Here is a 22,324-nt window from a genome sequence, read left to right on the forward strand (position 1 = left end):
ATTATAAAGAAATACGTTAATTTGATTGGTGCTTTTGATTTAATCAGGGGTTTACCTCTGTCAAATATACATGAAATAGCAGATCAAATAGTTTCAGTTATTTACATTAGGCCACTGTTCAATATGTTTGTTCAATTTGCTTCTGCTCATTGACAGGGTATGAGCGATCATACAGTGTATGTTCTGATTGTCACATAGGCATTTCAATAACTTGTATCAATAGTCTCCAGAAATGTGATACTACAGCAAGGTAAAATAAATATACATATATTTCACGTTGCGATCACCAAATAGTAGGCTATCTCGCGTCTCCCAACATGATTCGTCACCTAAACTAGTCCAGCAGCTCTGTCGTAACACATCTTCGCTTTCGTTCATATTCCTAAAAGAGAATTAGAAATAAAAATTGTGTATGCAAAACAAAACGAAGAATAAACAAGGGACGGTTCACTGAGCGAACGCACTGTTCCAGACAACTCTGCCTTTGCGTTTAAAACCGCTTCCCTTCAGGTGACAAGCGAGTTAGCCCGCCGGGAAATTATCAGCCATCGTTGCGCTGATATTTAGAACAGCCGGGTGCACCTGTCAACTCGATTGCTGGCCCAGACAACAAATTATCAGAACAAATGAAGAGAATGAAAGCATGAAAAGATGCTCACTACCTCACCACGATCCGCTGGGAGGGGAGACGAAGAGAAAAAGGCAGCGGTTTGCATGCTCAGGTTAATAGGTTGGGTGCTTGCTGAGCAAACGATTCGGCGCAGTTTAGCGCACACTGTAAAAGTATATTTGGTTTCCCCAAGGGCGGTTCTAGAGTGGTGGCCGGGGTGTGCCACCCCTGCTATCTGATGGGCCACCCCAGTGCCACCCCCGCACATATATATAATAGCCAGTCTGCTTTTACCAAGATACCGTTTTACCAAGACCGTCTTTCCCGTTTTGCTGCCGTCCAAATTATTCGCACGTTATTGGTTGTTTTGTCAGTAAGTTTTTACGAAGACACTGTCTTTTCCGCTTGTAAGACTGCCAAAGCTAGAATCACGCAAGCTTGTGTGGTGCAGTTTGTAAGCTTCTAAACTTTATTTTGATCTCATCAGGGTGACAGGTTGAAATATTGGCGACGTTACTAGGCCCATCGACTCGCTCTAAGATCGATTATGCACTCCATGCAGCAACTGTTTGACTGCGTTATGAGAGAAGGTGTGACTGTAATTTATGAATAAAACACTGCAGAAATACTTTAAAATATTGCATTCATCACGACTGGTGGGGACGTATTAATAGAATAAAAAACTTACAAACTAAATTGTCCAACGCTCATAGCCCATTTATTTGTCGTTGTTAATGTCATCCTGTACATTAGCTAATCAGTAGCCTATAGCCTATTTATTTATGTTTTGTCTTAGTAGACCATTAATGCAGTGGGTTTTTTGTTTGTTTGTTTTGTTGCGCATGAAGCAATAATAATGATAAAAAACATAAATAACCGTAAAAAATGTTTTGAGCGCACAAAGCCAGGAGATATAGTGGCCACCCCCAGACAACCCTTGGACCCACCTTGCCCTGGCCACCCCAGTAAAAAAATCGTCGAACCGCCCCTAGTTACAATTAAGGAAGGGCTAATCCCCATTTCCTCATAACTGACTCGTTCATAGGGTATTATCCTGCATATACCACGGCTAACTTGCCAAGGTATGTAGCTATGGACAACACTCACCGTGTTCAGAACATGTTGAAACAGCGTCCAAATTGTCAGCAAACGGACTAGAAAAAGCTTTGGTTTAATGCAAGCCCAAAGCTAGTGAATCCAACATTTCTTTTGCATTCAGTTTGCATTTTTCATCTGAAAATGGTCTTGTAGAAACTGTCTATACCCGGGTACCAAAATGGTTTGGCCCCATAATGGCCCAAATCCGGTTGCCAGACTCTTGCCAAACCCGGTTTGAATGACGCCCCAGAATTGGCCCAAGTACACTGGTCCGAGTCCGGTTGCTAAAACTGAGCCAGCATTGGGCTGCAATCACCCCAACAAAAATGGCAGACCTAGCCTATACTGGTCTGAGTCTGGGTATGAAAACCTAACTGACACTGCCAGCAATGGGCTGCAATCACCCCAACAAAACTGCCAGATGGGCCCACCGCTGGAGGCCGGCTTTGCCAGAACTGGCCCATATGTAAAGTAATGATGCCAGAGTATTCTGCCAGAGCTACCCCAATATCTACATATGACTGACCCAGTATTCTGCCAGAGATACCCCAATATCCGCCTATGACTGACATTGTATATTGCCAGAACTAGGAGATGTTTGATTGGTAATACAAAACCAAATATATTTAATAAAAACAAGAAGGGCCCTTCCCTTTACCAATGCAATATTAGCTTGTTTGTTGAGTATACACTTACTTAATGTAACAGAATATAATTATTTTTTGTGTTGAGCATAACACTGCATCGCTAGTTGTAATGATTTACTCTTGATATTTGGAGTGAAAACAAATTAGTAATTTTATTAAAAAATTAAAAACTACCATAATTATTAGATTTATTGGTCTTCTGCTGCTATAGCAATCGACTCCTTGTCCCTCATTGAAAAATTCAGAAATGAAGAATATGCAAATATTTTTCATTTCAAAAGTGTAACTGCTGGATGTAATATGTCTCCTACTTCACTGAAAAGTCCAATCTCAGTGTATGTGACCTGAAGTTTCCACATCACTTAGCAGATGAATGTGAAAACTGCCTTCTAGTGTCAAACACATGCTGTACTTCATTCTGCACAGAGAAGCTCAAACATCGAAGTGAAGGAACAATAAGTGATCTTTTTTTTGTGGCATTCCCTCTCCACCTCTGCATTGCCCCATGCCTACGCCCATAACACCCATACATGTGCTACTTTGTCCATCAAAAATCTCACCATGACTATCTGTAATAAGAATTTATTTTAACAAACAAACAGGTAAACAGGTTACCAAGTAAAATGACTGCAAAAAATGCCCATGAATGAATCTTACAGCACCCTCCTCAAGCAAACCGCTGTGAACCTTGAGTGTGCCCTAAAAGATGGATTGATAGTGTAGGGAATTTTACATAAGTGTGCCTCTCTGCAGACCCCCAAAGGGAAACAGACTGTGTTTACCATGTTGACACAGGGTCAGCAAAGTTTGATGAAAAGACGGTGCTCGTCAATACAGGACTATTGCTCCCATCATTGCGCTGCCTCTGTGTAATTCTGCCACCTTAGTGGAATGCTCCCAGAACTGCTTTAAGTTGAAATGGTACTGTATAGATCATGGCTTTTCCACTTACAGTATTTGGTGTCTTTAGATAGCTAATGTTGCAGGAAATAGTTAGGTGTCATTGGTGGTGTAGTACACTGGTTGCTGAATAAAGATCTTGAAATACCATTTAGAAATAAACCACAGGTAATGCAAGTTACCTGTGAGTAAGCATCCAGCTGGGCTACAAAGGTTAACAGGTTTGTTAGACATACAGAGATAAAATCAGCAGGACCATTGTTGTTACCACCATCTTGTGACTTTATTTGTTGTTTTCCTGTAAGCCCTGGGAAGTCTAGACGGAAACGTGCATCATTTGCGTAAAACCACTCATATTACATCATTCCACATTGACATTCACGTTATTCATTTTAATCTGCATCCTCATACCACTGCATACCTAGCAGTTTAGAGTCCTAACTGACATAGACAACATAGGATATCTGCACCCCGTAGTCACTCACCTATACATAAGTGCCGTCACAAAAATAGCCTAAATATATTCCAGTTCTGAGGTGAAATATGCTCACTGAATATCAAAATAAACAAGTAGAATTAGTGTGTAATTACAGTCCCCTTGGACTGGAACAGCAAGGTCAATTTCTTTATTTTTGCTATACACTGAAGACAATTTAGTTTGAGGTCAAAGATGAACATGAGATGACAAATCCGAATTTCCTGGTATTTTTATCTAGATTTGTTAAACAACTTAGAGCATATCACATTTTATATCAGACCACCCAATTTTTAGGTGAGAAAAAAGTGTTGGAGCATGTGACTGACAGCTGTTTCTTGTTTTCCTGATGTGTCCTGATAGATTGATTGGTTAAACAATAAATAGTTCTGAATGTCTACTCTTGATTTTAGCCTTGGGTTTTGGCTGTGAAGACTGCATTTGTGTTAGATAAGATAAACGAACATGAAGACTAGAGAGCTGTCTTTTGGGGGGAAAAGCAAGCCATTTTGAAGCTTAGAAAAGAGGGGAAATCATTGGGCATAGCTTGTACAACAACTTGGAATGTCCTGAAAAAGAAAGAAACCACTGGCATACTGAGCAACAGATATTGGACAGGTCGACCAAGGAAAGGATCTATCATGGTCTGATACGTAGGACACAAGTAGTGTTAAGTAGTTTAACACATCTAGGTGTAAATACCAGGAAATAAAAGCTGGAATTATGAACTCTTGTCTCGTGTTCATCTTTTTATCTCAAGCCCAAATGTATTCAGTATTGCAAAAACAAAGGAATTGGCCTTGCTGTTCCAATACTTTTGGAGGGGACTGTAAATGTCATTCTACTATCAATGTAGATGCAAGATCATTACAGGTGAAATACCAACATGCACTTACTATGCAGATACTATCAGGAATGCTGCCAATGCCAGGAATTAACTGCTCATTCAAGATGGGCGGACACTGCAGTTCATTACCTGCCCTTAGGTCTGCCACCACACCTCATAGCCTTTGTGCTTGGCAGTAGTGGCTCTGATTCACGGTAATTGAGTGACAATCCATACACACCTATTAACCCCTTCATGCAAGCCCCCTAATGGCCATCGCACTGGCACCATGAGATTGCTCAACTCTGACATTCAGTGCTCCTGCAATTAAACTATGAGCGCAAGCAACAAACAATGGACTTCATTCCAAAATACTTATTAGTAAAGAGTAAGTGAATAGAGAATGTGAATTTAGCAAATGGAATGTCTTTGCTCCTTCAAACGTCAGTTTGAAACCACAGCAGTTACATACCTGGCAGTTTTGGAGAGGTGGAACCACAGGTGGATGTTTTGTTGCTAATTTCTACTTTTAGAAACGTTTAAGGGGTTGGAATGTCCTTAAAGACGGCGGAGCTCGATCGATTTCCAAGTTAGGGGCAAGGAAATGAAAAATTGGGATGAGCCCCGTGTGTTTCCAGCTTCATTACTAAACTAAGGAAATCAAATACAGGGTTTCTAAGTGGTTTCATTTATGCATATTTCAATGCATATTTCAAAAGAAGCCCCTGCCCAGTCTCATTTGCACCTAGCATGACACATTGGACAATCACATCCATCTAGGAGCATGAACTCAAGGATACACACAAAGATTTCACCACCAAAAATTCATACTCTAGCACAGCAACAGGATAAAGCCAAAAATGCTGCTCACTGAATACCAAAATAAACAATTATTGTGTAATTATATGTCATTCCAATATCAATGGGCCAATATTATGCAAGAGTTTTCATATTCTTATCATTCTTATCGTAAAAGACCACATAAATATGAATCGCCAATGAAACATCCAGTGAACAGCAGTTCTGCAGGCAAAGAAACCACCTCGTTAATGAGAGTGGTTAGTGGAGAAGGACCAGACTGACAGGAAGGTGACAATAATCACACATTACAGCAGTGGTATGCAGAAGAGCATTTCTGAACACAAAATGTGTCAAACCTCTTAAGTGGATAGGCTACAGTGGCAGAAGACCAAGAAATCTAAAGAAATAAGTCCTAATAAATACATATTAAAGTGCTCAATGAGTATACAGTGCATCCGGAAAGTATTCACAGCTCTTCACTTTTCCCACATTTTGTTATGTTACAGCCTTATTCCAAAATGGAATAAATTCATTTTTTTCCTCAAAATTCTACACACAACACCCCATAATGACAACATTAAATACGTTTTTTTGAAATTTTTGCAAATTTATTAAAAATAAAAAACTAAGTAATGATGCAAAGACACACAACTGGCCAAGAAACAGCTGAGCAGCCAATTTCCGGTTACTTCTGTTCCCCAGAAATTGGGTGTGTATATATATATAAAAAAAGTATTACTTCCTACAGGGATCTCCTGATATGGATACAAAATACCCTCAATTTAGAGGAGACAGACTTTTCTTTTAGCTCACATTCATAGTTTGAAATCTAATCCAATTTGCTCCAGGAACTAAACCTGCACTTTATATTCCTAAAATATCTAAATGCAATTAATTTACAAGTAACTACAAGTAAACTACAAGTAAAGCTATAATTCTCATGGGTTCAACTGCCATCTGTAGGACAGATTGCCCCTTCATCTTAATGGCAATAGACAGGTTGCTTTTTCAGTTATTTTATATGTTATATTGCATTGCTTTTTGCTTTTTATTAATTTTGATCTGATCTGTTGATGTTATATGTCTGTCTCTATGTGCTGTGCCTGTTTTTATGTAACGCCACCAACAATGATTTTCTAAAAACCAATTTCCCCACGGGGACAATAAAGTACCTACTACTACTAATTGTACCATCTATTTTATTTGTATGTTTTACAGTGATATTGTCCGTAACAGTTCACAGAGAGAAATATAGATTTTTAAATAGTTATATCGAACCAACATCATTCATAAGCTTTCTGATTGGGACTGAACTTTTTTCTCACGTTTAAAAGAAATAATAATATACAGTATAGGCAAAATTTGTCATGTTTGATATGACCAAAACCACATTGGCCATCAGCAATGCAACACCGAAACAAACAGCTTTATAGTGCCACCTAGTGGTTTATTTTGTGCGCATTTCGTTCGCGCCTGTCGAAAGTATTTACCAGTAGTCAGAGATTGGGGCTTGGACTTTCGACATTCTCTTTTAAGCCCTACAACGTACAACCATTGCAATAAAATATACGTATCCGGAGGTCATTGATAGAGTCTTTTGTTTTCGTGCACCAAAACGGATAATACAGTTAAAACAATATGACCACCTAAAGGCTCCTGGACAACAACCAGTTTATTATTGTTATTTGGTTTGAATCAACAATGATGAAAAGTCAGGCCCTCTCAGTGTAAAAACTTTGCTAGAGCACATTTCACATTGTATCTTTAATTTACTGTGGATTCATATAGCCTACTTTCTATAAGTTCAATTAACACATTTTATTGTGTTTGTCTGATGGGAGTGTATGGCAGGAAAAATCCAGTGAGACTTGATATAGAAACCAGAAGTGTAGAAGACATATTTTGTATAAGACATCAAGTGTGTGACAACTGAAGAAGCAGTATTATCAGGGGCACACTTAATTTATTTATTCATATATCAATGAATTACCACGTCTGAGCCAACGTCTTGGCAAAGCCTTTCTCAAGATGGCTGGAGAAAGGCTTGCCAAAACCTCAGGTCTGGTGGAGTAGGTAATTGATATATCAATAAATAATATAGAATAAATAAGCATTTTTTTTAGCTCTGTGTGACAAATTTGACTCATGATGTAAGCATTACATCATGTTACTGGGCTGTAATATAAGATGATGGTCAATAACAAAATAGGGGCTGGTTAATCCTGGACTAAAAATACAGCTCATATTTGTATGACACTTGAACACCAAAAAGTCCACGCAACTAATACATAACATCACCCAACAAGACATTCAAAATCACTTGCTGTCCTGCTTGCATATCGATCTTAAAGATCATACTGAAAGGTTTTTGGCGGCACGGATTGTGCAGTGGGTAGCACTGCCGCCTCACAGCAAGGAGGTCCTGGGTTCGAATCCCCATCGGCCGGGGCCTCTCTGTGCGTTTGCATGTTCTCCCAGTGTTTGCATGGGTCTAGTCCAGGTAAACCGGTTTCCTCCCACAGTCCAAAGACATGCAGGTTAGGCTGATTGGAGAGTCTAATGGCCCATAAGTATGAGTGTGTGAGTGAATGGTGTGTGTGCCCTGCAATGGACAGGCGACCTGTCCAGGGTGTATTTCTTCCTTTCGCCCCAATGTATGCTGGGATAGGCTCCAGCTCCCCTGTGACCGTGCAGAATAAGCGGGTTAGGATAATGAATGAATGAATGAATGAAAGGTTTTTAAAATAGTGCAAACCTTGATCAGGCTCCAGATCAAAATCCCATTACATGGCAGTTTTACTGAAAACACAGCTGCTTGCGTGAAGTACTCTGACAATTAAAATGTATGGGGCTTTTCAAGCCAACCTGAAGTTTGTTTTCTCATTACCGTACCTTACGCTCATGGTTCTCTAGCTTGCATTCAAGATCAAGCATTTGAAATGCAAGCCAACATCGCTCGTTAACTTGGCAGTCAACAAAATAAGAAAATACGCGCTTCTGTTATGCTGATTAAACGGTGACACAAACATTAGCTATACTGAGTCTGAAACGCAAGTTATGTTATGTGAACAACAGGTGGGATCAGCTCCGGTGCTGGTAAACTGACTTACCTTTCCTTTCCTCGCTGACTCGAGTCCCCATCTCTGTGGCAAACACACAAAGCAAGCTGATTGCGTAGCATAGCATTGTATAGGACTACACTGTTAAACTGAAGATTAATTTCCAGACATTCAGTACTGTGCAAAAGTTTTAGGCAGGTGTGAAAAAATGCTTTAAAATAAGAATAAGTTTATTTTTTATCAATTAACAAAATGCATGAACAGAAGAAGTGAATGAACTGAAGAAAAATCTCAAACAAATCAATATTTGGTGTGACCACCCTTTGCCTTCAAAACAGCATCAATTCTTCTAGGTATACTTGGACACAGATTTTGAAGGCAGGTAGGTTGTTCCAAACATCTTGGAGAACTAGCCACAGTTCTTCTGTGGATTTAGGCAGCCTCAAATTCTTCCACCTCTTCATGTAATCCCAGACAGACTCAATGATGTTGAGATCAGGGCTCTGTGGGGGCCATACCATCACTTCCAGGACTCCTCGTTCTTCTTTACGCTGAAGATAGTCCTTAATGACATTGACTGAATGTTTGGGGTCGTTGTCCTGCTGCAGAATAAATTTGGGGCCAATCAGATGCCTCTCTGATGGTATTGCATGATGGATAAGTATCTGCCTGTACTTCTCAGCATTGAGGAGACCATTAATTCTGACAAATCCCCAACTCCATTTGCAGAAATGCAGCCTCAAACTTGCAAGGAACCTCCACCATGCTTCACTGTTGCCTGCAGACACTCATTCTTGTACCGCTCTCCAGCCCTTCGGCGAACAAACTGCCTTCTGCTACAGGCAAATATTTAACTCATCAGTCCAGAGAACCAGCAGCCATTTTTCTGCACCCCAGTTCCTGTGTTTTCTTGCATAGTTGAGTTGCTTGGCCTTGTTTCCATGTCGGAGGTATGTCTTTTTGGCCGCAATTCTTCCATGAAGACCACTTCTGACCAGACTTCTCCACACAGTAGATGGATGTACCTGGGTCCCACTGGTTTCTGCCAATTCTGAGCTGATGGCACTGCTGAACATCTTCTGATTGCAAAGGGAAGTAAGCATGATGTGTCTTTCATCTGCTGCACTAGGTTTCCTTGGCCGACCATTGCGTCTATGGTCCTCAACGTTGCCCATTTCTTTGTGCTTCTTCAACATAGCTTGGACAGAACATCTAGAAACCCCTGTCTGCCTTGAAATTTCTGCTTGGTAGAGACCTTGCTGCTGCAGTATAACTACCTTGTAGCTGTGCTCAGTCTTGCCATGGTGTATGACTTCTGACATTAAACTGTCTTCAGCAACCTCACCATGGAAGCAGAGTTTGGCTGTTCCTCACCCAGTTTTAACCCTCCTACACAGCTGTTTCTGTTTCAGTTGATGATTGTTTCAACCTACATATTAAATTGATGATCATTAGCTCCTGTTTGGTATAATTGAGTAATCACACACCTGACTATATGCCTACAAAATTCCTGACATTGTGCAAGTGTACCTAGAAGAATTGATGCTGGTTTGAAGGCAAAGGGTGGTCACACCAAATATTGATTTGATTTTCTCCTGTTCACTCACTTTGCATTTTGTTAATTGATAAAAATAAACAATTAACATTTCTATTTTTGAAAGCATTCTTACTTTACAGCATTTTTCACACCTTTGTCATTCAGTGTCACTAGTCTCATATAGTATGTTTGCATATGCTCCAATCTAAAATGAGCAATAGGGCCAGACCTGTCCAATAACATTCCCATACTAGTAAGTAAAGGTGCAACATCACTAACAAGTTAACTATGCTAACCAGGAATCAAAGTACAAATTCTAATAACATACAGACTACAAACAGAACATGCCCAAATAAAACCTCAAATAACATAACCCAGAATCATAAAATATAATAACCTAAAAGTGGAACCACTACACAGTAAACAGTAAACACTTTACTATGTACAGACAGGTGTTATGACAGAGAGCATGCGTGGAGACAGTCGGTCGCTTCAAGACCGTGAACAGAAAGATTTGATTGGGGTGTAAGATGTGAACATTGATTGAAAGTGTTGGAGGTGTTGCATTCACTGCCCTGTAAGCGAGCACCATGGTTTGAAAGTGGATGCTCGCTGCAGCAGGTCGCCAGTGAAGTGAGATGAGGGGGATGTGACATGAGAGTGATCAAGTTTTTGTTTTTATGGAGAAAAATGCTCTATTGACTGTTGCTTTGAGCCAATTGTCTTTCTATGTCTGACACTTGCGTGTGCCCTTGAGCAAGGCCCTTAACCCCACATTGCTCCAGGGGTAATGCCAGGCTGCTGGCAGTTCTCTCTCTGAAAACAGCTTGTACCCTGTAGATGCCTGGTCTGGAGTTCAAAGGAACTAATGCAGTGCGGACCTGAGGATCCCTAGCCAATTTAAGATTAGTGGTTAACTGAATAAATAATCAATTAGTATTGTAAACAAAAGAAAATACAGTGACATAGCTAATATATTTTTATTCATGCTGTAACTCCACCATTACAATCAATAAAAGAAATCCCAGAAATATTGGTTTCAAAAGAAGGGAGACAACATTCTGAATGTGCTTGGCTGAGCATCTGGTATGAATCTCAAAAGACATGTATATCAGGTTCGGTATACTACTGCCATTGCCTTTGACCAGGGCACCGGCCTCAGAACTCAGGCACTGCACTGTGACTGTCCACTGCTCCTAAGTGTATGTTTCAAATGCAGAGGACAACTTCATTCTAAAGGATCTGTGGTACTGTCACTGGCCCCTGGGGGACTTTTTCAGTTATTTTATATGTTATACTATCATATACACAAATTCAGGCACCCCAGGTCAAAAAGCATTTTACAATGAATATATTGGTGAACAGAAGCAAGCCTGAAATGTAAATGTTACAGAGTTAAACATGAGACAGCAAGATTGTTCTTCATTTGAATGTTTACTGTTTATAAATGATAAAAGATTAAAAGGGCCCAGTGCAAATGTTTGGGAACTCTTGGATTATTCTTTGTTGCTTTAAAAAAAATATTTGGCCCAGACCCAGGTAATTTACTCGTTAGGTCTTCAATGAGTCAGGTGAACATAATTCCATGGTCTAACTCCATGACTTCTGGTGTTAACAACCATGGGTTCCTATAAACAGTTGTCCAAAGCTGTCTGAATGAAGATGGTTTATTTCCACCAAGACGGAGTAGGCTACCAGCGTAGGTGGTTTAAACAACCTATTTCCACCGTCGTAAACATTATTAGAAAAAGGAAGATCAAGGCCAGATCTGGAAGACTGAGAAAATACTCAGATAGACTGGCCCAAGAAATGCTCAGAAAAACCCACACACATCACTGAAAAAGAGCTGCAAAAACGGTAGCAGGCACAGGTCTAGCTGTACACAGGACAACAATACAACATACTTTAAATAACAAGACCTACATGGCACAGTTGCCAGAAAGAAGCCTTTCCTACCACCTCAACACAAAATCTGAGCATCTGAAGTATACAAAAGAAAACATTGAGAAGCCTGAAGCTTTTTAGAACAATGTGCTTTGGACTGACAAAACCAAAATGGAACTTTTTGGCCACAACCAAAGAAAGGTATCTTTTGGAGAAAAAGGGTGAAGCCTTTGTAGAGAACATCACCAACTGTTAAGCATGGAGGTGGGTATTTTGCAAGTGGAAGGAAGAATGGATTCTACCGGGTGCTACCAACAGCGAACCAAACTGGTATTGTTTTGAAACTAGATATCTAGTCTTTGCTTGGATAATAAGCAAATGCATACAGAGTTTCTTTGTACCTTTGAAATTGAAATTCGAGAGGCTAATGTTCGAAGGTCAGTCCAGACATTGAAGTTGAAGAGAGGCTTGGTATTCCATCAAGACAATGATCCCAAGCATACCTCAAAATCAACCATGAAGTACCTCCAGGTGAGATGGATGAAGGTTTAGGAATGGTCACCACAGTCCGCAGACTTGAATAGAATTGAAAATTTGTGGAGAGATCTCAAACATGGCGTACATGCAAGGAAGCATGAGATTCCAAAAGTAAGAATGGAAAGACTCTTAGCTTGCTACAGGAGGTATTTAAAGCTGTTATAGTTGCCTGAGGAGGAGTTAAAAAGTACTAACTGACAGGGTTCCCAAACTTTTCCACAGGGCCTTTATCCTTTTTTTATTATTTTGAAACTGTAAAAAATTTAAAGAAAGTTATCTTGCTTTAAAAATTGAAGGAATGTGTCATGTTTAACTTTGTACTATTTAGAGGTCAAGTTTGGTCTCCTTCCCCCCACCCCCACAGACCCTCAGTCACTGTTAGTCTCCCCCAGCAGACAGGTACGGACGATGGCCTCTGTCACCATGTAGGGGTCACAGTTGGCAGCGGGGCGGCGGTCCTCAAAATAACCCCGGCCGTCCTTGCCCACGCAACGTGGGATACGAATGCTGGCGTCTCGGTTGGCGGTGCCTGCGGAGAACTGGTCGATACTGGCGGTCACGTGGTGGCCTGTCAGCCTGCGCTTGTTGTCCTCACCACCGTGCATGTCGTAGCAGCAGATATGGTGAGCGTGGCGTTTTTTCAGCTTCTCAATGGCGTCTTCTATGTGTCTGATGGAAGGAGGAGGAGCGGAGGGCCGAGCAATTCATTTATTATTATGCTTAAGTCAACATATGTCAAGTAAAAATGCGCTGTCACTGTAAAGAGTTATTTCATGTGGTGTCTGTACATGTAAGTGTGTGCATATGTGGTGTATGTACTGTGTGTGTGCGTAGAAGTGTGTCATCATGTGTATGTGTGTGCAGTGCAATGCATATTCTCCATGCGTAATACAGTTCTGTGTGTGTATGTGTATTTCTCAATGTGTGGTTTGTGTGCGTGTGTGTGTATTTCTTCTCATGTATTAGAGTTTTATACTCACTTAATCCCTCCCTCTTCTCTCATGGCCTCTGTACTGAAGTTGGTATGGCAGCCAGACCCACTCCAAGGTCCCTGCACGGGTTTGGGGTCCAGATTTGCGATCACCCCAAAGTCTTCACACACGCGGTGCAGCAGGAAGCGAGCCATCCACAAGTGGTCCGGCATCTCTATACCTTCACACGTGCCCACCTGGAACTCCCACTGCCAGGGACAGGGATAGGAAGAAGACAGGAAATAAATGAGAGAGAGCTATAGAGACTGACATCAATACAAGATATTGAGATGGCAGGTATGTCATCAGGCCAATTGATTCACAACCAATAATATAACATATCAGTGGCACTTGACTGTGAGACTGACGACTGTAAGTTGCACTGAATGAGTGTCAAAATGTAACTGTAAGGCATACTTGTACAGTACCAAGAGTTGTGGTTTGTTTGTACAGTGATTAAAATGAATTGTGCTAGGGCAAATTGTGCAATATAATCACACAATCTAAGGATTAATGACAGTTCACCATTTTACAGTTTTATAGCTTCACCGTTTTATTTGCCAGCGGTGCCAAATTTTGGGAAAACCTCTGGAAACAAAACTATTTGTGAGCTACTAGTCGTTATTGTGAGGGGCAAACCTCAGAAACACTCTGATGCCAGGGTTGGAAAGAGGGTTAGAATCGATCGAGTTGTCCACACTAAATACCTGAGAGGGCATGGATTCTCCGTTGGTTCCGTAGATCTTCACTCCAGCATACATGCAGGCCTTGTAATGACTCATCGCGATGTCTCGGCCAAACACCCTGTCCGCGCCCACTCCGCAGTTATATGGGCCTACGAGAGCCAACCAGTGAGTCATACAACTATAATGCTGCTTAATTAATGTATCAAATTTCAATTCATTTTGTGAACTCACTGAAACAAAAAAGGAATTGACCCCAAACTGACCCTGATTTTATGGTAGCAGTGTAAAAAGCAACATGAGAGTCTGCAGTAGTCATACACCTCATACACCTGTCTGCAGCATGAATCACTGCAGTCTGGGGCCACATCTACTGGTTAAGTATGTCGGCACAATTGGTTTGCGTTATCTAATCAGCCCAGGGCTTAAAAGTTAGCTTCCTTTGACAGTAGGTGTGAGAATCCGCAACACAAATGCTCCTTTCCTCCACTTGTTCTCTGCATACTTCCAAATAGGAGGAGGAGACAAGAAGGAAAAAAACATAGAATATTGGGACATGCCCCAAGACAGGCAAAAGGGCAGGAAACCTGGCTCAAAAGCGGTTGTGGGCTTTTGATTTATGTTGTCTTTGTCTTTTTTGTTTGTTATTTTTACCAGATCTAATGAGGGTGAAAGGGAAGAATTGTTTGTTTAATGAGAAAGCTCTCTTTTCCTATTGGCGGTTAAAACACACCTTGTGTCGAGCTAGTCTACTTGGTATGTGACACTATCATTTTATGTTCCTAAGGTCCTTTAAGTTGTTAAACATATAAAGCTTCCTATAAATATAATTAATAAAATAATACTAATAACATTAAATGAACTGTGATATTTCAGGACTACTCACCCTGGGGTCCTGGGAACCCCCCCTGGGGCCAGCTGAAGGGGTGTCTGTCCATGCCTTGCAGAATGTACTCTTGTTCCATCCCAAACCAAGGCCGAAAATGCTGTGCTGCCTCCATCGCTTTACTGCAGGTGAATCGTGTGTTTTGCTCTGGGCAACACAACACAGGCATAAGGATGGACAAGGGTTTCTGGATAATTTAACTGCTTCCCCAGCTGTTCCGGCTCCCTTGGATCCCTGGGTTCTGGGTCTCACCAAAGGTACTATCACCACAGGGTGTCAGCAAGAACACAGCTCTTTCCAATCCAATCGGGGGGGGGGGGGAGGAAGTGAGAAAAGGACACGAAGACAGGGACAGAAGCAAATAGAATGTCTGTGTACCTTCAAGCGTTTGAAGCCACATCAGCTACAGATGTGGCAGATGTGTGGCAGATGGGGAGAGGTGGATCCACAAGTCGATCATTTATATGTCACACATTCCTAGAAATTACCTCCTTGCTCATGAAATCTTCTTGAAAACTCCTGGCTCCTAGGTCTTTCAAGGAACATTCAAAAGATTGGAATGTCCTTAACAATTGCGTACCTCAATCTATTTTAGGGTCAGATGAGGAACAAGGAGACAAGGCAGGGTAAAATAGCAATTGGAATGAGCCCAAGGATTCCAAATACTTCATTATAAGTGCAAGTCCAGGGAATGCATACAGGTGGAGGCAGGGTAGTGATGTGAGGTGATGAGGTGTGATGAGGTATAGTCCAAAGGAAGGGGGAAGCCTAAAGGGTAGGTCAGGTATAAAACCCGATGCAAGAGGAGAGGGGGCCTCGCTCCTGGTTACAACAGCAATAAACAGCAGATGTGGCGCAGATAGCAAGTGACTCCACTGGTTCTAGCTTCTCCACAGATTCAGCGCAGATCTGGCCAAGACTTGCTTGGGGGGAGTTTCCCAAAATTTGTCACCTACAAGTGTCACTTCATTCTAAATATGTTGGAGGGTGGAAAGGAGCGATGAGGGCTAGAGATTCCACCAACAGCCAAAGGGCACTTTTTTTGTCTCAGAGCAGGGGGCATATACTTCAGCACTACCTGTTGGACAGTGAGTGAGTGAGCGTTTCTGGGCAGAGCGTGTGTTTGTGTACGCTCTCTTTGACTGATGAGAGGGGGACACTGCAGTACTGAGCTCAAACACAAACAAACTAGAGATTCCGAATCAGGAAGATAAAGGACTGGAAGTAAAAACAGCGAATGCAGATGTGGGGAGGACTATACCTGTAGGCTCACGGTTGAAGTTCAGCACCTCACAGAGGACCAGCTTGTTGGGGTCACGGGTGAAGGGGTCCTGGAACATCCGCACGGGTATCAGGTACATGTCACTGTTAGAGCCCTCTGATTGGTATGTGGCGGTGCCAGCGAAATCCCACTCTGGGATATCTGCCAAAGAGAGGACAAAGTAAATATTAATTATCCATCCATCCATCCATTCTCATCCACGTATCCGGAGTTGGGTCATGGTGGTAGTAGGCTGAGTAGGGTATTCCAGGCTTCTCTCTCCCCAGTAATGCTTTCCAGCTCCTCCTGGGGGATCCCGAGGTGTTCCCAGGCCAGGAGAGATATATAATCTCTCCAGCGGGTTCTGGGTCTACCTCAAGGTTTCCATCCCCTCCAAAGGGAGGCGCCCGGGAGGCATCCTGATCAGATGCCCGAACCACCTCAATCGGCTCTTTTCAACACAAAGTAGCAGCGCCTCTACTCCAAGCTCCCTCCAGATGTCCAAGCTCCTCACCCTATCTCTAAGGCTGAGCCCAGCCACCCTACGGAGGAAGCTCATTTCGGCCGCTTGTATCCACGTTCTCGTTCTTTCGGTCACTACCCAGACCTTGTGACCATAGGTGAGGGTTGGGATGTAGATCAACCGGTAAATTGAGAGCTTCACTTTCGGCTCAGCTCCCTCTTCACCACGACAACGCTGCACCGATCCGCCTGTCAATCTTATGCTCCATTTTACCCTCAATCTTGAACAAGACCCTGAGATACTTGAACTCCGTCACTTGGGGCAGTGGCTCATTCCCATTCCTCAAACTCCCATGACTCCCCCAGCAACCCCACCAAGGTAAAGAGCTGGTCCACTGTTCCATGGCCAGGATGGAAGCCACATTGCTCCTCCTGAATCTGAGGTTCGACTCTAGGTCGAAGCCTCCTTTCCAGCACACTCGGGTAAACTTTCCTGGGGAGGCTGAGAAGTGTGATACCCCGATAATTGGAGCACACCCTCCGATCCTCCTTCTTGAAAATGGTGACCACCACCCCGGTCTGCCACCCCCACAGGTACTGACCCTGACCTCCATGAGACACTGAAGAGGCGTGTCAGCCAAGACAGCCCAACAATGTCCTGAGCCTTCAGCATCTCAGGGTGAATCTCATCCACACCCAGCAACTTGCCGCTGACTACCTCAGCAATTTCCACCAGGGATATAGGTGCAGATTCCCCGAGTCTTCGGGTTTTGCTTTTTCCACAGAGGGTTCTGTGTTCGGGTCGGGTTCAGGAGCGTCTCAAAGACAACCACCGCCAGACAACATCCCCAGTCCGGGTCAGCAGTTCTCCTCCCCTGCTGAACACAGCCTGAGACAAGCCCTGCTTTCCCTTTCTGAGTCATCGGATGGTTCGCCAGAACTTCCTTGAGGCCCACCGAAAGTCCTTCTCCATAGCCTCCCTGAACTCCTCCCATACCCAGGTTACTGCATCCGGTGACTGGAAAGGCCACTGAAAAACACTGAACTCATTGTGGTGTTTATGAAACCAGTTTGAGACAACTTTTGTTTTGTGACATGGTCCACCAGTGGGTTCTAGGGTTGCCGCCACAACAGGCACCAATGACCTTCTGGCCACAGCTCCTGCCCGCCGCCTCTGCAATGGAGGTTTTGAACATAGGCAGGCCACTTTGCGACTAAATACTCACACGTAGTCGCAAAGAGGCGACCCTCTCGTTCCCCGGGTGAAACTCCAACACAGTGGCGCTCAGCCGGTGGCTTGTGAGTATCCCCACACCCACCCAACGCCTCTTACCCTGGGCAACTCTGGAAAAGAATAGAGATATTAATTATTAATAATAATAATAATAATTATTATTATTATTAGAATAATAATAATAGAGCGGCATGGATGGTGCAGTGGGTAGCACTGCCACCTCACAGCAAGGAGGTCCTGGGTTTGAATCCCCGTCGGCCGGGGCCTCTCTGTGTGGAGTTTGCATGTTCTCCCCGTGTTCGTATGGGTTTCCTCCAGGTACTCCGGTTTCCTCCCACAGTCCAAAGACATGCAGGTTAGGCTGATTGGAGAGTCTAAATTGCCCATAGGTATGAGGGTGTGAGTGAATGGTGTGTGTGCCCTGCGATGGACTGGCGACCTGTCCAGGGTGTATTCCTGCCTTTTGCCCAATGTATGCTGGGATAGGCTCCAGCCCCCCTGTGACCCTGTTCAGGATAAGCGGGTTAGGATAATGAATGAATGAATGAATGAATAATAATAAAAATAATTATTATTATGACTTATAATAAAAAAGTCAGTTAAATGAGTAAAAACACAATTGACAAAATGATAATAAAATAACACTGAAAAAAGACAACTAAAGTGACACATGTGCATGAGAACCCATTACCCTCAATGCTGCTGGGCTCACAATCCAGTGTTCGAGTCTTGCAGCGCAGAGCTTCTCCGGTGCTATCAATCCAGACGTAGGTCACCTGACACAGGCCACGCTGGGGCAGGGCGAGGTAGCGCTGCAGCTGAACCTTGTCCAGCTGAGAGCTGAGTGACACGGAGGACATGACTGAGGGAGAGGAGACCAGTCAGAATGTATCTGCCCAAATTGTATGAGTGGGACACAGCAGTACATGGACTACACTGCATCTTCACTGCATGAATCATGCAGTATTCAACAAATAGTAGAGTATTCACTGATTGATAATTTGCAGCAGTTCTGTGGGCAAAAATGCCTTGTTAATGAGAGAGATCAGTGGAGAAGGGCCAGACTGGTCAAAGCTGACAGGAATCCAACAATAACGCAAATATCCACACATTAGAACAGTGGTAGACAGAAGAGTATCTCTGAACACAAAACGTGTCAAACCTATTAAGTGGATAGGCTACAGCAGCAGAAGACAAAGTCTAAAAAATAAGTCTAATAAATTAACTAATAAAGTGCTCAAAATGTATATACACAAATTACTGTAAGTGGGTTCTGTCAAGAAAGATGACCAATGGAATTAACAAGAACAAGGGAAATAGCCTACCACGTAGTCGACACCTGGGTAGACTGCAGTTCATTTGTTTTGATGCAAATCTCCCGTTCTACCACATCAGAAAGGTGTTCAATTGGTGTTCCTCCTCCCATACGGCCAAGAATCTTGGGTTGACTCTTGATAACCACCTCACCCTCACTCCACATGTATCCTCCACTGCCAGAAAACTACAGGTTCTTCCTTTACAATATACGCCGTATCCGTCATCTCCTGATGGAGAATGTAGAAGGTTTTATATACCTCAAAAAGAGTCGGGAGACTCATGTGCGTTTCAATATGGCTGCTTTACTTTTTGCATAATAACACTGATGTCATCACATCTCGAACACAATACAAACGCCACCTTGTGGACTCACATGGTATTACACTGACTATCAGTACATCCCCCCCTTTTAGTGAGTAAACTGCTTTTTGTTACTTTTTAAGCTTGAGCTGTACCAAACTAAAATACTTCCAAAATAATAATCACGTCCACCTTAATCAGGTATAGATTACTGGATGTTTTTAACTATTCCCAAGTAACATCAGAACATAATATCACAATATCAATTTATTTTTCTCTCTTCTCAAAGGCCAGGGTAAACTGCCTGGGCAACTAGAATATTTAAAAGTCCAGTCTATCTGGAGGACGGGAAATCCGTCCCGACCTGGTCACTGTTTCACCTTCTTCTTCCTGCCTTTGGTCAGTTACTTTTCCATCAGTGTCAGGCAGACCTGTCTCAGGGAGCACTGTCAGGTGTGCTCTGTTTCTTCTTACGCTCCCTTGGTCTGTTTGCACGTTGGACGACCTTGGTGCTGAGGCAGGTCCCTGGACAGTAGCTGTGGTTTGTGATGTTCTAATCCACACTTTCTGTCCGGAACCAGAACTGGTAAGTCCTTTGCCTTATGTCTCAAGTTGAATGTCTTTCTCTGTTTTTCTTTCATTTCCTTGTCTTTTTCTCTGAAAGCCCTGAGGTTTGGCCAGGCTGGCTTCAATGCTTGTGGAGTGGTTGGAACTGTCGATCTTATCCTCCTCCCCATCAGCAGTTGGGCCAGGCTCAGTCCGTGAGCCAGTGGTGTAGCTCTGTAGGCTAAGAGGGCTTTCTGAGGGTCTGGGCTTTTATTGAGAAGTTGTTTAACTGTGCGAACAGCTCTCTCCGCTTCCCCATTGCTCTGGGGGTAGCGCAGGCTGCTGGTTGTGTGACTGAATCCATAGTCCTGGGCAAAATTGGCAAAGTCTGCTGAAGCAAACTGTGGGCCGTTGTCAGTTACCAATATTTCAGGTACTCCAAATCTTGCAAAGATTACTTTCAGTCGCTCCACAGTTGTAGCTGTTGTCAGGGTTGGGAGGTTTGCTACTTCGATATATCGTGAGTAGTAGTCCACCACCACAATATAATGGCTATTCCTCCATTGAAAGATATCAGCTGCCACTATTTGCCATGGTAGCGGCGTGGCCATTAAAGGCTCTGTTTTTGACTGTGAATAGTGGCAGCAGATTTCACACCTTTCCACCACTTCTTTAATGTGCCTTGTTATTCCTGGCCACCATAGAGAGTCTTGTGCCCTTGCCACACATTTCATTACTCCTTGGTGGCCTTCATGTAGTTTTTCCAGCATGTCCCCCTGCATGCGCCCAGGGATCAGGATCCTCACTCCTTTGAGAAGCAAGCCGTCTGCCATATGAATGTCATTCCTCTCTGGCCAGAATGGCAGAAGGTGCTCAGGGACGCTTCTCCTGTGAGGGGGCCAGCCTTTCTCTGTGTATGTTTTCAGCTGCTTACAAACGCTGTCTGCGCTCTGAGCTTCCTTGATATGAACTAGTTTAGTTTCAGTGGCAGGTAAATGTTGTATAATATGGTTGATGTAGGCACAGCATTCATTTTCCAAGGTACTGTTGGCCTCTCTGTTCTCTGGTCCTTGGGTGGCTCTTGAGAGAGTGTCAGCAGTGAAAAGTTGTTTGCCTGGGATGTGTATGATCTTGCAGTTGAACCTCAGCAGCCTCAGCCTAAATCTGAGAATTCTTGGAGGAAGATCATCTAAGGACCGAGAGCCTAGCAGTGAGATTAAGGGCTTATGGTCCGTTCTCACTGTGAATTCCAAGCCTAGCAGATATGAGCTGAGACGCTCACAGGCCCAGGTTGCTGCTAAAGCTTCTTTTTCGATTTGTGCATATTGGACCTCTGTGGGTGTCAAGCTCCGTGATATATACACAACCGGTCTCCACCTGTCATCTGTTTGCTGCTGCATGAGGACCGCCCCAAGTCCATATGAAGATGCATCCGCCGAGACCATTGTCTCTTTCTTAGGACTGTATTGTGCCAGGACTGGAGGTGAACTTAGCTCTTTTTTTATATTTTCAAAGGCTGTTTTCTGTTGCATGTCCCATGTCCATGTGCTGTCGCTTTTTAGCAGATCACGTAGGGGTTTCGTGAGGGTTGGTAGGCTGGGTGAAAACTTGCCGACATAATTCACCATTCCCATGATCCGGCGGACCTCCTCCACGTTACGGGGTTCCGGCATTTTCTCAATGGCGCTGATTTTGTCTGGGTCAGCCTCAATTCCTGTTGCGCTTATGTTATGGCCCAGGAATTTAACTTTCTCCACTGCAAATTCACATTTTTCATTGAGAGTGAGGCCTGCTTTTTCACACTTTTTCAGTACTTCCTGCAGCCTTTCATCATGCTCTGCTCTGTCCTTCCCAAATACGAGGATATCATCTGCGTGGCACAGAGCGCCCTTTGTGCATGCGATGATTTGGGAAATTCTCAACTGAAAATGTTCAGGCGCGGATGACATACCAAAAGGTAGCCGCTGGAACCAGTATCTTCCAAAGTGGGTAATAAAAGTTGTTAAAGCCTGTGATTCTTCATGCACAGTAACCTGCCAGAAACCAGATGTCGCATCTAATTTCGAAAAGACTTTTGCCCCTTCTAGCTGTGCTACTGTCTCATCCACTGCAGGTAATATGTGTCTCTCCCTGCACACACTGTCATTAAGTCGGGTGAGGTCCACACATATTCTGGGTTTTTTATTTCGTTTGGGGACCACCACTATTCCCGCACACCAATCAGTTGGCTCCTCAATTTTCCTAATGACCCCCATTTTCTCCATTCTAGCTAGCTCCTCTTTAACTTGGT

The 22,324-nt window shown here is 43.1% G+C and overlaps 1 protein-coding gene across 1 annotated transcript; it reads right to left on the reverse strand.

The window, feature by feature from the left end:
• Positions 1–12,742: 12,742 nt before the first annotated feature.
• Positions 12,743–18,731, reverse strand: LOC133141862 (glutamine synthetase-like). The gene is made up of 6 exons (XM_061262655.1): positions 18,563–18,731; positions 16,176–16,337; positions 14,915–15,061; positions 14,053–14,180; positions 13,355–13,554; positions 12,743–13,043 (listed from the first exon to the last, which is right to left on the reverse strand). The coding sequence occupies exons 1-6, from the start codon at positions 18,729–18,731 to the stop codon at positions 12,743–12,745; spliced, it is 1,107 nt and encodes a 368-aa protein (XP_061118639.1).
• Positions 18,732–22,324: the final 3,593 nt, after the last annotated feature.

Source organism: Conger conger, chromosome 12 (assembly GCF_963514075.1).
Source record: "Conger conger chromosome 12, fConCon1.1, whole genome shotgun sequence".
NCBI classification, from domain to species: Eukaryota; Metazoa; Chordata; class Actinopteri; order Anguilliformes; family Congridae; genus Conger; species Conger conger.

Excerpts from the sequence above, each read along its gene's own strand:
- LOC133141862 (XM_061262655.1), bottom strand. The coding sequence starts at position 18,731 with ATGTCCTCCGTGTCACTCAGCTCTCAGCTGGACAAGGTTCAGCTGCAG. Across the intron at positions 13,555-14,052 it reads GAGAATCCATGCCCTCTCAG|TGGGAGTTCCAGGTGGGCAC; the intron begins GTATTTAGTGTG and ends TGTCCCTGGCAG. Across the intron at positions 13,044-13,354 it reads AGAGAAGAGGGAGGGATTAA|ACACATAGAAGACGCCATTG; the intron begins GTGAGTATAAAA and ends TCCTTCCATCAG.